This window comes from Physcomitrium patens, chromosome 21 (genome assembly GCF_059467195.1).
Source record: "Physcomitrium patens ecotype Gransden chromosome 21, ASM5946719v1, whole genome shotgun sequence".
Classification (NCBI taxonomy): Eukaryota; Viridiplantae; Streptophyta; class Bryopsida; order Funariales; family Funariaceae; genus Physcomitrium; species Physcomitrium patens.
In genome coordinates this window covers 9,752,137-9,767,675 of record NC_143430.1, presented here as the reverse complement: position 1 = coordinate 9,767,675, position 15,539 = coordinate 9,752,137, and the positions used below count along the sequence as shown (strand labels likewise).

The following is a 15,539-nucleotide window of genomic DNA, read 5'->3' as shown; positions in this document are numbered from 1 at the left end:
CGATGCGTACCCAAGAATGGAAACTAAGTACCTACGCTCTCTGCTCTGTGAAGACGGGGGGGGGGGGGGGGGGGGGGGGGTGGAGAAAAAAAAAGAGGCTATATTGAAGAGAAGAATGTCTTGAATTGATGTTGTTGACAATTTGCAAGGAATTTGGATCATGACGTGGTTCACAAGTGGGACAGGAATTCGAGTTTTGAGATTGGATCCACTTGATAGAAAGGAACGGCTGGGACTGGGAAAAGAGTTGCTCACAGAAATCGAGGATCTTGGAATTGTAGAAAAACAGGTACTACTCCATTTGCTGATCTCACTTTCTTTACTGTTTCGTCATTAGGTCGGATTAACGAGACCATCTCAAAAACAGGATAGCTGCCTCTCAGCATCAGTAGATTTGCTTACATTCTTATCTACTTTTGATCTATTAATATCCATTCCTTCAATCTGAGGGTCCATTCACCTGCTTTTGGTATATTAATCTTAGAATTTCGTGTGAATACATATATATATATATATATATATATATATATGTATATTTCTCCTTTATTTCGTTATTTGTTTATATCTTCAGCACTAGAGGGTGATGATGTTCATGTTGATCTAGCAGCAGATTCGACATGCAAGAACAATCTTACCTCAAAAAGCACGAGTTAGTTATCGCTGCACTTCGTCTAGTACAATTGAATACTGAGGTCAAACATGTGACACCTCTTCGGTACAACACTTTCAGATAGTACACGCGAGACATGGTGAGAGTTCATTGTTCCATTGTATGATTCTTTAGTGAGACCTAGGTTTTATAAACACGTTGAAGAACTTTAGGAGATTTTTGAGGTGCCTCCATGTGTTCCGACTGTCGGCTCATACGGGACTCTCAGAATCTTGTAACATCGTTCTCCTAACAAATTCTGTTATTTCTTCTCGATGACGACAATCTGCCTTCTATTTGTGTCGTCATGCATGATGTTGATGAGCCAGTGCCGTTAGCAACAGACTGACAATCCTCGCAAGCTCTACGTATGTCTGGTTGGTGACCTACGTTGAAAGCATAACGTTTCCAACATACGAGTATTCTTCACTACAGCTCCTGGGATGGAACTTGTAAAAGAAAAGCAGTGTCTCTCTGTTTCTCCAATGCTTCGCGAAATTCATCGTGCAGGTTACAGATTGTGATAATGTGTGAATTGAGAAATGATTTCCAGATTATGTTACCCTCGCACAAGATGTGAAGAAAAGCAACAAGCAAATTTGATTTCGCCATTCTGCTATTTACCGTAGAATATTCCCAATTGCGGTTAGACTTTAGGAGATTGTCCACCACAGTTGTAAAACCATGGATGATGTGGTGTGCTAATCTGTCTTCACAAAGCTTCCTTGGAATGGCTTTCAGAGAACGGTTAAGTGACTTGCGACCCCATCCAGTTGCTAATTGAAGACCATAACCGACACCCAAGAGCCCTTCAGTGTATGTAATGTTCACTCTAAGATCTAGTTTCTACCACTAGTCCCACTCTCGGCGAAATAGTTCAGCACGCAGATCGCAGCCACTTGAACGCATTGAGTAGGGTCAACATCTTGTCCAACGGAATACAATCCGAGAAATCATTCAATCATGTACCCAAACATTCTAAACACAATCCATTATGAGAATCAATCTAAGCATTTGTTTGCAGAAAAACCTTGTACACTGAACTAATTTTTTAAGATATTTTTTAGATATTTTTTAGATATTTTTTTAACCTATTTAAAATGTATAATTTTATTGTTTACTTAAGATATTGCGTTTGTCTCCTGCAACTTGTGTTCTACACAAAATATTCATGAATTTGCTTACGTACACCTTTTTGGTTTTATGTTCTACGAGAAGAAAAGGGGCATCAACCACAAGTCTTGAGTTAAAACCAAAACCCACGTACATCCACACATAAGAATGCAATACTTTTTACGGAAAATAAATAAATAAATAAAAATACGTTACCTCTCCGAAATGCAACTCAATTGGCACAGCAAGCCTTGTTGACCTGTTCTGCACTGCGCTCGCTGTCTGTGTGATGAGTGAATGAGAAGATGGAGAAAATATCAGATCAGAGGTCCAGTCACCTTCGGAAATATCTTGCCGGGTCCACGAGCACTGCATGGAAGCGGGAAATTATTTGCCACTAGCGAGGGCGGTGCAGAGTCTCACGAGGATAAAGGATGCTGGGGTTAGAACCTCTGCAGATGGATCACTCTCGACGACGCATGCAAAAGATCAGCGAGAGCCGTTTTCTTCCATCTGCTCTGACGGCGATAGGTTCCGGAGCTCTCGATGCTCTTATGAGATCCAGTCCCAAGCTGATACGCGCTGTTTTTGCTCCGTCCCAACTCGCATTTCAGCCTTCCGCAGGTAACCTTTGCAGTTGATGGACACACACGCCGCATCAAGTTGCAAGGGGTCATGGAAAGGGGGGGGGGGAGATCAAAATTTCAGCGGTGGGTTCACATTTTAGCGTTGATCCCACGTAGAGCGGACATGCAAGGAAAACGATTTAAGGCAGCTAAGGTTTGAAGCAACGGACCAGGTGACACTGCCGCTCGGCACTGATCTGAAATCCGATTATTGGGAGATCGGTCACGGGCAGTGAAACGCGACCCTATCGTGGTTTATCCTGAACGTGAACTTTGACGCTGGATTCGAGGACGCCGCATTAGCATTTGTCAGTTTGTCTGACTTACACCACTATGTTGACCTAAATAGTGATCTTAACTTCTTAACCCTGGTGGCAAGAGCAACTGCAGATGCTGAGGGGATGTGAAGTGAAAGTTAAAGGGTTTGAGGAGTGTGCTGTTGATACGCGCCTTCCATCGTTTCCAATCATGGTCCAGTTTTCAACCTCAGTGTGACAAGTTTTGAGGTCTGAGGTCGACGAAATGGGCAATGAGTTTTTGAAGGCTTTCAAGATTCGACTGCAGGAGGATTTCGAGGTTTCGACGCATTTCGACCTAAAAGAAGCACAACCGTGACGAGCTTCTGAGCTGAAAGGTATGCCTTTCATATCAGCATGAGTTTTCTTTATTCACATAACATGCTCTAAGTCCAGTGGGGTTTGCAGACAAGTTGAAATCATTGAAAAGGACGACTGTCGAGAAACATCTTCCCGGGGAGATTATGATTTTTAAAAGGGTCCCGAAACCTTTCACTTAAAATCAGACACATCATACTTTATCAATTCAATCTGATCAACTTCTAAAATGATATTTAATTGCCTCACATCAGATCAGGAGCTAGTCACTCTTCGTTGTGCACAATTTGTGTGCTGTGTTCGTAAGGTCAGTGCCTGCAGGATGAGGGACTTCTGGTTTCCTGTATAAGTGACAACTATCAGCCCTCTCAGACCCATGATTACATTTTAGCTCCAAATAGGAGTTTCAAACACGATGCAACGGGTTCATTAATTTCAGTTCCGTGTTTGTGTTTATCACCTCCTGATATCCAAAGATCGGAATGCCTCCTGTAGTTACCTTAGCTATCTGTTGACTTTCCGACCTAAATCCGTCACGACCATGATTAATATGTAACCTGGGAGTTACAAACCAAAAAAATTGCTGTAGTTTTTGAACCCGTCAATCCAATGAAAAGTTTTTCCTGTACAGTCCTGGGTCATAAAGGAGCTAGAGATTGTCTAGGAATATCAAAACGATTTGTGATAAACAATTCCTGCTACACTTTATTACATCTTTCTTCATTCGCATACCATCCATCTTCCTCAACAATATTCTGCTAGGGACCTTTCACTTCCATTTACATCCAACCTCCTTTGTTACAGGTGTTGGAAGTGATATAGCGAAATGACGGACTGAAATGAAGTTCGTAGTTTAGTTCGCTTCTTTTCCTGCATGGGCCAATGGTGGAGGAGACCTGTAGGCAGTATTTCATACCATGCTCCTCATGTGACCCATAACTTTGTCCTGCAGGTCTCTTCTAAAATTGAATGAACCAGTTTAAGGTGTCAGTTCCTTAGAGAACGAAGGTTGCGACGTCAACTTATCAATTAACGTGGTACATGTTAGTTGTACATAGTGAAGCTCCACTTGATATTTCAGGTCCGATCAGCTATGTTTTCCAAACGTCATGACTATTGGGAGACGCCAAACTCGGAGACAAGCTGGATAGTTCTGGAGTTGCAAAGCAGCAGATACTTCGAAGTGCCTGTTACTTCGCAACAAGACGACGAGCTAGACATCTGACCACAATTCTGGCAAAATCATCGTGCGAAATAGGGCAAAGATTGGTACGAAGCTCTTAGTGTGTCTTGTTGATGCGCTCGTCATCCAGCTAACAAAAAGGTATTAATCAGTGAGGAGAAGCTCATGCTTGTAAATTCAAAACATATCATGGGCTTATAATATGACAAATTTGGATCAAAAAGGCAGTTAACTGAAGATCTTGTTGTATTTAGTTACTAGTTTTTTTTACACCTTTCATCATGAATATGAAATTATTTGGCTTTTCACTGTTATATTTATTTTCAAGGTTCGAAGAGAAATTAGAAGAACAAACCAAGAACCTTACTTTTCCTTATATAGACTGCGGTCTTGTACTTTATTTTGATTACTGCGTTGAATTTTATCTGGTATAGCAAACTTTTAGTCAGGAATTAGTGAGTTGGGCATTCAATTTGTCTGTTTTTACAACTACTAGTTCTCTCGGTTTAGTGTTGAGAATAAGTCACAAAATTACAAAACATAAAGTTGCTGATCATATTCATGGGTGCTTGGAATAGCTGGATCTCCTTTGCGTGTGATCCGGAGGGTGTGTAATTTGCAACTGCTGGATTCCAGGCACTGCTACTCATGTGTTGAGATGCAGATGGACGAGCCATTATTTGATGCTCCCAAGAAGGAAGGATATGCGTCGGCCGAAAGAAGCAGGAACCCGATTTACCTTCACATCTGTTCCAGCTCTTAGATCTACAATGTCACATGAACACATACTTGGTAACGAATCTGGCAGTAAGACTTCATTTATATGGGTCCATTCCGCTCCAAGCTTTCACATCTGTGACAGATTTAGCAATATAGTGAAAATCTGACCGTTGGTGATGCAACTGAAGCAAGTTTTCACGTGACATTGTAGATCTACGTGCCGGATTAGTGGTGAAAGCCTCAAGTTCAAGGATAGCATGGTCCCTGCAAGTTTCTCACGTTGAGCATGTGTAGTATTACTTTACCCTGCAAGTTTTGAGCTGTTATTCTAAAGCACAATAGACCCTTCATGAAGATGCTCTTGATATTTTCAATTGCATGATTCGGGAAGAGGTGTGATCAGGAACCGATTAGGTGTTGCGCTTGTATGAAGAACATTTGATTGTGCTACGAATCACTTGATTGGTTAACCATTTGTGGACGTTGCTGTTTCAACATTTTAGAAAACAGGATGTTCAAACTGATGCAAACTAAAGTCTTGCTCTTAGCCTTTGAACGTACAAAGAGTTGCATACAGATTATCTGCTCCATGGTATACCCTGCTTTGTCGACTGAGGTGTCATGAATTTTCATGCAGTTGTAACATGACTTTTTATTTCTACGACTGGTTTAAGCAGTGCCAACGGGAACTATCCCACCTCCCTTAAAATTCTGGCTGGACTGGAGATACATATTTCCTGTCGCATCGTTTTACAGTTTTCAGTTTTTTTGTAAAACTTTTGATCTATGGAGCTGTTTTGTTGCTTCCTTCTTATTTTCTTCATACACAATCATTTGTCTCTTACCCTTTGAAAAGAATTTTAAGGTCCCAAGAATTTGATTTGATTTCACAAGGGCTTGATTGATATAACTACAAGCAATCCGTTTTTTGTATATCAATCAAGCCCTTGTGAAATCAAATCAAATTCTAAACGGATTGATGGGGACTTTTGATGGACGTAGGTAAATTACATAAGAAACAGCCACTTTGAGAGGGTGACGAAATTTACTTAACCTGTTTAGTATCAGCACAGGGGCTATAACAAAAATCTTTCCATAATATGACAGTTCTACTCGGTATACTTTAGTTGTTTCTAAGAGCAACATATTGTAAAAGATATTGCTTCCATGAATCTTAAATAACACATTCGATATTCCAATCGTATCCACCCAACTCCCATTGTGAATTTCAAAAAGGCCACTCAAAACCAAATTATATGGTTTTTCTTGTTGACTCGACAGGTGTCAAAAACGTATAACACAGCTGAGCTGTACGTTGCAGTCAAGATGCTCCCAGGCTCTTCACAACTGCGATCAATGAGATGGGACTAACAAATCGCCCAAATCTTCCATCGAAAGTTTTAGAAGGGCAATATTAAATTGAAGGCACGAGACAGTTCTCAGCACCAAAATTTCCTCAAGTTGATGTAAAGAGATATAAAATGATAACACCTCATGTCTAATCTGGCCTCGGTAAAAAGTTTGCACAAAGTATCGACAGCAACAAAATTGTTGTTGCAACTTGTTAAGCTCCTCTCACTATCATCATGCTCAAAGCTTCAACTGCATTGTGTCTACTCCGTTTTCTGTTGCTTAGATTTAAATTGAGCTTCACCGTCATTACGACGCTTGTTATTCCTGTTGTCCCTGTCGCCACCCCTTCCTCTTCCTCCTCGACCTCCCCATCCACCGCCACCTCTGAAAACAAACGAAACGAGGGGACATGTTAAATCACCCACGAATTGGAGATTCTTCAATAATTTCGTTCACAGGATCAAAGCATAGCAAAGGTAACGGATAATCACACTACTAACAGAGCGTGTCCTATATCCCAGGTTTCTTCGGAAACTTGTGAGAAGTACAAGATTTATCTTATTGAAATATTGACCTTTAAATTTTACCATAATTACAGGAGATACAAAAACAAAAGACAAAAACAAAAAAACTAAACTAAACAAAAGAACTTTGTGGCTCGGGAAAGTCAAAAGGCACCTCGCGTTCGTAATTTACAATAAGAGTATAATCATTTTTAAACAAAAAATATGAGGCAGGAATATACCTTCCACCACCGCGGCCACCGTAGCCTCTACCTCCACCAAAGCCTCTGCCACCACCAAAGTCCCGCTTGTTACCTTGACCTTCCCTAAGTTTCTTCCAGTATTCTGCCTCTTCGTCTCCTGTACATAGCGATGAAATTGTGAGCAAATAGAAAACTGTGAATAAGAATAAATAGACGTGGGGAGAGCGGGGAGGGGAGAGGAGGAGGAGCGAGAGAGAGAGAGAGAGAGAGAGAGAGAGAGACGCGTTAGGAAACCAATGTTCCGATTAGAGCAACGAATCGTACCTTCGAGTGCCTCGAAGGTTACCAAATGTTTAGCAATTGTCAACCCGCCTTCAGGTGTGACAGCAGCAGCAGCTCTAAGCTTTTGTGCGTCCTCAGGTACATCGAAGCGTAGGAACCCTGTAGAGTCTCCTTTAGCATAATCCACGTACTGCACTCAAAAAAAACTACATCAGCAACAGTAAAAAACTTGCACAAATTACAGAGATCCATATAAACAGAGAAATTACGGAGTGAGAGCAATAGTAAATATAACAAGGGTTGCAATCAGCAGGGCTGCAAGGATGAGGTGAACCAACCCGAATTACTCCGAACTTGGCCAAAGCACCTTTAATATCTTCTCGGGAAAGTTTTTCTTCATCTCCACTTTCTATTTCGCTAGGCTTTTCACCCTCAACTACCTTTTCATCATCTGCTTTCTTTTCAGATTCATCCAAAGCACCAATCTTTTTAGCAGTAAAAGAAACAATTAACCCCTTTTGGTAGTCTTCCTCTGAATCTGTATGCCTGTCTTGGAACTTCTTCTCATTCCTTCTGTTGGTCTTTGACTCCCCTGATTGCCTGCCACCATTTGCACCTTGATCGAAAATTGTCTCTTTTCGTTCATCAAAAGTGGTCCTGTAATCCAACTATCGATTAATGTTTCACATTATAGAAATAGCAAAAATCCAGGAAGCAATTTGTAGTGAAGTGAAATCAATTGAAAAGAGGATTAGGCTTACTTAGGCTCCAGTTCCAAGGTGGCTCCTTGGCATACCAGCTCCATTTTCAAAATCTTCTTTGCTTCCTCTTCCGAAGAGAATTCAACGACTGCGAAACCTGACAGAACATTCTTGCTGGAAGCATGTTTTGGAAGCCGCACGCTCTTGACCTGCAAAGATGCAAGCATGAACAGATGAGGTGAATCAAAAAAACTGTAACCAAGAGACATAGTAAATATTAGCTGTGGGTTTGTAGAGGTGGACTTTTTATAGGCACGTAACAATACGACTTTATGCCTCACAAAGTCTTAGCAGAGTTGATAATCACATTGATTTGGGAAATGACAGCAAAATATCACAGAAACTATTCAGGAGAAATTCTGATTTCTGAACATGAATTCACAGATCTTCGAAACAATTGGATCAAAGCTAACTTGGCTGTATAGTTGTTTAGCAGATATAGCTCTAGGTAATACGAAAGTCAAATTCTGTTTGTTCAACATGTTGTACACATGGGTTACTACATTTCGAATACCTGTCCGTACTGCTTGAAAAAGGTCTCCACTTCCTCCATTGTAATGGTGTAGGGAAAGGGGTTAGCCGCAATGCTACGGGCATCTACTTCCGCTTGTACGACCTCCGGTTTCTGAAGCTTCGTCACACGCCCTACTCTTTTCCCTGTCCACATGCACTTCTCGTCAACAACAGTCTTCAAACCAAAGTGGTCAATATCATATGTGTAACGCTTTGATGCATCAGACAAAGATGTGAGCAGTAATTCAAGATTTTCACTATTCAATAAACTCATGTGCACGAACCATCTTCAGAGACACGGAGAAAGGTCGACTTGTTACGCAGAACTTCAGCTACGCCAGCTAGTTTATCAGCTGGAAATTTGGTCGGGTCTGACTCGTTCACTCCCAAATGTTTTCTCATCTTTTGGAATGTGCACAGAAGAGATAGTTCAACCACTAGTTCCATGTTAAGGCTGTAGGTGTAATCAAATGATCAAAAGCGAGAACCACAAAATACAAAGAGTGTAAAGTGAACAAGTGACACCGAAACTGGACACGTCCAAACAACCATGCACCCAGAAAACCTACAGAAAAACGCAAAATTCCAGCAACATCAAGCATCTTGTGGCTACCCTCCTCGACAAAATCCACAAACAAGCAATTACAAAACACCAAAAAGGATACTATCATCGTCACTCTCTTCAATGTTCTTCAGCAAAAAGGCGTCCCCAGGAAGATTACTGTCACTGAAGTAAAATTCCATCTGTTACATCACGACCAAGCATCACATTAGTAACGCAGTACCCAGAAGAAGAAAAAGAGGATGGGGTGGGGGGGTCACAACTGCCATAAACCCAAAACCATACAATAACGCTCAGAACCTCACAAACATACAGCCACCCAATTCCCTAGCCCGCCACTCCTCCGGAACCCCACTCACCTGACGCAAAACCTTGGCCGTCGTCTCCTCGTCCAACACGCCGGCGGTCGCCATCGCGAACCGCTTGCTAAAGCCCCGAACCCTTGCCTGACCCGCTCCTCACAACCTCACTCGAACTTCAAATCCACTCCCCGGACCACGCCACGGGACCAAATTCACTTTCCGACTGCAACCCCACTCCGCAGCACTACCACCACCACTACCACCAATCGACAAGGCCAACAGAGTGGCAACAGCAGGGCAGCAGCAGGAGAGGAGGTATGCGGGCGTGACGGTGACGGCGAGATACCTAAACAAACAAAGTGCCCAAAATATCAAGCGCAAGAAGGTTCTTGGATGACGAGGGGGCGAGATTGTCTCGCCGTGTTGGCCCACGACCACAGAGACAGAGGGAGAGAGAACCCGCACGAAATTAACAAACAACAAACAGCAAGGAAGGGATGGAAGGAAGGGCAACGATGCGACGACGCTAGCAAGCTTAGCTGGGAGGAGTGGGGTAGAGGTGGGGGCTCTCGTTGGATGGGGGTTTGGTTCCCCAATGACCCGTCCCGCTACAGGTCAAACGGCGCAAATATGCTCCCCCTGCCCCCTGCCCTTTCAGCCCTTCCTGCCCTTCCTGCCCCCCTGCCCTTTCTGCCCTTTCAGCCCTCTCAGCCCTTCCTGCCCCCCTGCCCTTTCAGCCCTTCCAGCCCTTCCTGCCCCCATGCCCTTTCAGCCCTTCCTGCCCCCCTGCCCTTTCAGCCCTTCCAGCCCTTCCTGCCCCCCTGCCCTTTCAGCCCTTCCAGCCCTTCCTGCCCCCCCTGCCCTTTCTGGCCCTATCGCGGGTGACCCCCTCCCTCCGTCGCTCCCTCGCTGCCCCCGCTTTCTCGTTTGAACCTAGTCGTTGCATGCTCGGGCTGCCCGCTCCTTTCCTCTTACTTCTGGCTTAGAATGTGTCTTTTGCTTTTTCATCATTCTTCGCATCTACGTACGCAAAAGTCAAACGGGGGATGTTTGTAGAGCATGGATGATGCTATGTTTGGAAAAATTTAAACAATAATTATAACCCTAAAAAATAAAAATAAATTTTTTTTTTGCGAATTATTGATTTGTTTAATTTGTTCCATATGTGTTGGTTTTTTATAGTTATTTTTGTTATTTTGTATACTTTTTCAAAAAGAATATTTATATAGTTTTTTGGTACATTATTTGCATTGTAATTTAGTATAGCAATCATCAACAATGGCAATCAATGGTAGTTAATATAAATTGTGTTGCTATATGAAGCAGCGACAATCTACAATAAAGATATTAGCATTGGTGGTACTAAAGATGCTTATTTAAACTAAAAACTATTTTCTTACACATATTCATACATATTAAATTTTAATAAATGAAATATCAATATTAATATTAATAATGCGACATGCATGTAAAGCTATATAAATATAAAAAGATCCAATAAATGTAGCTAAAATAGATACTTCAAAATACTTTTCTATTTTTTTAACATAAAAAATTAAATACATATATATAAAAATAATATTTCTATAGTAGAAATTTACATATAAAAAATTATATATATATAGATATATATTTAATAAAATACTAACATTGATAATTATATATATATATATATATATATATATATATCAATTATTAGTTTAGACTTATGTAAAAAGAATCATAATTATATTTACAATAAATCTTTAAAAACTAATATAATTAATATAATTTTTAGTTGTAATTAGATATTTGTAAATAAATTTGACATTTATCATTTAATGAATATGTTACACTAATGAAAAAATAAAAAAAATCATTCTTACATTTGAAGGCTAATTAATAATAATCTAATATATAACAAAATGTTATTACATTATTAAAAGAACTTAAATAGTAAACTATGTATTTTTAGTTTGATATCTACTATCAAATGATAATTTAATTAAAGTTAAATTTTGAGTAAGTTCATATATAATAATAATAATAATAATTTATAGATTTCAATCTATTTATTCATATTAAATAACTTATTATATCTATATTATATTCCTATCTAATACATCAATCATTTTATAGTATTTTTATTATTGTATTTAAGTTTAAAAGAGAAGTTTAAAAAACAATATTTGTTATACTCCTAATCATTTATTTCTTCTTTTTAATTATTTTAAAAAAAAGTGTTATTATATTTCTTATCATTTGAATAAGTTCATTGAATAATTTTATAGTTTATTTTTTTAACATATATAAATATTCTATAGCTTTACCAATTAATTAAAAGTATTTTAATTTTTTGTATTAAGTATCCAAATTTTATAGTTAGTTTTTTATTAGCTTAATAATAGGTTGTCAGGCTATTGATTCTTACTAAGTAGATTACTAAGAAATATTTAGTTATTACAACTGAACACTCTAAATGACAAGAAAAAAATCATGCAAGAAATACACTCCAATTGGGAAGATGTTGCCAATTGAGAAAGATTAGAAAATTGTTGAATAAAACATATCTTCTACTTAATCAAAAAGACTTTGTGTATTTACTTAAGTTTATATGATTGTATCATAAAGGCACTTTGTGACTAATAGATTTATGTCATTAAGAAAGATAATAAGTGTAGAAAACATAATTATTAAGTTAAAAGCATGATATCATTTCATTAGCATTGTATTGAAGTTAAGTTGTCAATAAGAATTAATACATCTTATCAAATCCGTCAAAGAGTGAGCTTGTTCTATTTTAAAACAAAAAAACATATGAACCTCTGCCATTGTCATAAATAATATTCCTTAAAAATTTAATGTCAAAGATAGAAACAATGATCTTTGTGACAGTGGATTTATTGTATTATCATATAGCTTCATTTGAAGTTTTTATTATTATACTTCTAAAATGTGTTGTTTTGATGTTGCTTAGATAAATATGTGGAACTTTTTGTATTATTACAAGCTATGAATGAGTTGAGCATGCAGATGTATAAAATTCTATATTATTTCATTCTCTAAACTACTTTTACAGTAGTTATTTCTATCATTAGTTTCATGTCTTCATTTTGTTTATATTAGTCAAAATATTGACCAAAAGTCCATCAATATATTCATCAAGCCCCAAGCCATTTGCCTTCATTCCTTTGAATGTCTCCAATATAATCTTGATTTGATTAGAATAACCAATATGGTGGATGAAGGCATTATAAACAAATCAATCTAACTCACATCTTGTCCACTTCTTGAATATAAAATTTTGCACTCTTTAAGCTTTAATTGGTAATCCAAATAATTTGCCAACCTCAAATAGTACCTTAGATGCCTATTAGTACTCTAACAAATTATAGACTCGACATTCCATCTCAATCTGTCACCATGTCAAGTCTTTAATTTCAATTTCCTATGCAACACAATTATTTGTAAAGAAACCACATGCTCAATTTTCCTCTCACTTTTTCACCTCTCTCTCTTTGAATTATACTAGGTTATGGAATGTTGATACTACAAATACCATAGCTTACTATTGCCCCATACTTCATGATTGTACCGCATTAAACAAAGAAAAAGCAAGCAAATTCTTGTTGAATATGACAAATGATGAGGTAGTAGGTAAAGACAAAAATAATATGTAATAAATATACTCCCACTTTTCTACATCTTGTTTAACTATGACTACTGGAATAGATATTTATAAATAAGCCTAAATATTCTTCTTACAATAATATTATAATATATATACTTTCCACTTGGCTTGAATTTCATAGATTTTTATGTTTATTTTTGTAGATTCTCATGCTTCTTCTTTTACATATTAATACTATCATTGTTGGCTAACTTGAAAAGAATTAAGAATTAACAAAGTTAGAGGTTCTATGAATTATTGCATAGAAACTATTGCTTTATTATTTATAAAAATAATAAGAGATGCAGCCAATTAAAGAAGGTTTTTATCTCTTCTTGTTTATCTCATTGGTTTATCTCTTCTCTTAGCTATTTTATATAAGAGATTAAGTTAGATCCAATCATTGTATTTCTACAACTCAAAATTAGATTATACATAAAAGTTTAGTTTATATAATTGAACTAGATTGACTATTAAGTGATTTGTATTCCTATTGAATAATAATTAAATGGTTTATTTTTTTCAAAAATATATTTATTTATTTATATTAATGGAATTAGATAGAAGTAAATACAAGTAAATAAATTTGATAATATCTTTTGGATTAACTTCTTAGAAGCTTCAAAGACATGGATTTGACTTTATATATGTTTATAGGTGATTAATAGGTTAAAAATTTGGCCAACACATTGCCTAGGTGTTGCACATGTTAGTAACTTGTAGTATAAGTTAACCATTTGGTGAACATATAAAAAACTTATCTTGCAAGTTTGACACATATCTTACAAGTTGGATATGTGTCGGAGGTTCTATAGAATGTTTTCATAATGCTTGTAGTTAGTTGGTATATATAGAGGCAAAAGTGAGATCTTTTTTTACTCTTATCAATATCTTTTTTATTCTTAGTCTTGATTCAAGAGTCTCTAGTTTTCATGTCTTTCGCAATAGCCATTCTAATTTTAATATTGTAACAACTTTGAATTTTTAGCTACTCTTTTCTAGTGACACAAGAGTGTATCGATCCTTTGGTTCTTTGTGATTCATGTTCTTAATAATTGTTGGCAATCAAAAGAATAATATTCATTAAAAAATAATAATTATGTATTAAAGACAATCATTAATATTATTCCAATTGACTTTGAAAATTATTTGAAGAGATTACATGGACTTAAGAAGAAGATATTGGAATTAATTGCAATATCTACATGATTCAAATTCGTTGCTAGATTGTAGTATCAATTGGTTAGAGTGTGACAAAGACCAATTACTAAAACATATATATATATATATATATATATATTAAAAAGATAAAATTCTTGAGCTACAATTAATACCAATTGATATAATCAAAAAATTCTAATTTAAAAACACAAATTTTTAACTTAAAACTAATGGTTTAAGTTACATTTTTTCTTAATTTCCTAATTGGCACTCTACCTACTTATGTTTGAATCTTACAAATAATTGGCTAAATTAATTAGTGAAAAAAACTAATTCAACAACATCAATTATATATCTAAATTTTAATAGTCATATCAATATTTTAGGTATACAAACAAGACATAAATTTATTTTTTTATTTTTTTCCTTTATGTTCATAATCTCTTTTAATAATAATAACATAATCATCAAAAAATATAATTATAAGAAATATTTAAGAAGAAATGATATTACTATATATGTGGCATATGGAGACAAGGTATTCAATTACTAAAAGGATAATATCCACTTAGGAATTCCCTATAATTTTTGTTGAAAAATATTACAAATGTACTTTACTTTTAATAAATACAAACTTAAAATTTGAAATATCAAACTTTTAATTTTTAATTCTTTGATTTAGTTATTTTTTATTATTATTTTTTTAATTCAAGCAACTGCAAAAAAATTTAAAGCTTTCAAAATTACTAAAATAAAATCTAGCAAGATAAATGTTTTTAATTTTAATTTTACTTAGCACTCAAATCTGCAAGTGTTTGAAGCGCAACTAGAGTAATTCTCAAATATTAATTATAGATATATAGATCATAAACAAAAAATTAATAATTTTGAGTGGTGAAAATTATAAAGCCACATCTCTCTTAGTTATAGAGACTTGTTTAACCTCAATATCTCATCGAATTTCTAAAAATCAGCATTCATACATTTAACCTGTGTATTTGAAAGCAGTGTTGTTATTAAAGTATCAGATGTGTGGCTTACATATATCATGCACCAAAATAAGAAACACAACACATTAAGTGTTTAAAAATTAAAATAAAAACACATGTAGTGCTGAAAATGGTATTCATGTTTTGATGATTGAGCATTGCTTTCAAAATGTAAGTATTGTTTTCAACACTATATTTGTTTTTATTTTATTTGAGTTCTTGGTAAACTTATGAATGTGATTTTAACAAACAATACATTGGTGTAATTTTAACAAATAGATGTACCTTTTGGTCCATTAATATTTTTGTGCATTGTACTCAGATCTGAAAAATGCCACATAATACACACTTTTGCA

General features: G+C 36.4%; 1 protein-coding gene and 1 long non-coding RNA gene across 9 annotated transcripts; one reads left to right on the top strand and one right to left on the bottom strand.

Annotated features, from left to right (window-relative positions):
- The first annotated feature begins 149 nt into the window (after window positions 1–149).
- Window positions 150–5,457, top strand: LOC149986753 (uncharacterized). 8 transcript variants are annotated; one of them, XR_016499736.1, is made up of 3 exons: window positions 150–289; window positions 1,203–3,022; window positions 3,955–5,457. It is a non-coding gene; the product is annotated as an uncharacterized LOC149986753 (long non-coding RNA). The 8 variants fall into 8 exon arrangements; XR_016499734.1 differs by having other exon boundaries at window positions 3,807–5,457; XR_016499737.1 differs by having other exon boundaries at window positions 1,203–4,326; window positions 4,850–5,457.
- A 683-nt stretch (window positions 5,458–6,140) lies between these two features.
- On the bottom strand, window positions 6,141–9,691 carry LOC112274364 (la protein 1). The gene is made up of 9 exons (XM_024503805.3): window positions 9,442–9,691; window positions 9,186–9,264; window positions 8,805–8,957; window positions 8,522–8,664; window positions 8,008–8,156; window positions 7,585–7,903; window positions 7,289–7,436; window positions 7,004–7,121; window positions 6,141–6,642 (listed from the first exon to the last, which is right to left on the bottom strand). The coding sequence occupies exons 1-9, from the start codon at window positions 9,493–9,495 to the stop codon at window positions 6,519–6,521; spliced, it is 1,287 nt and encodes a 428-aa protein (XP_024359573.1). The 5' UTR covers window positions 9,496–9,691; the 3' UTR covers window positions 6,141–6,518.
- Between the last annotated feature and the right edge of the window lie 5,848 nt (window positions 9,692–15,539).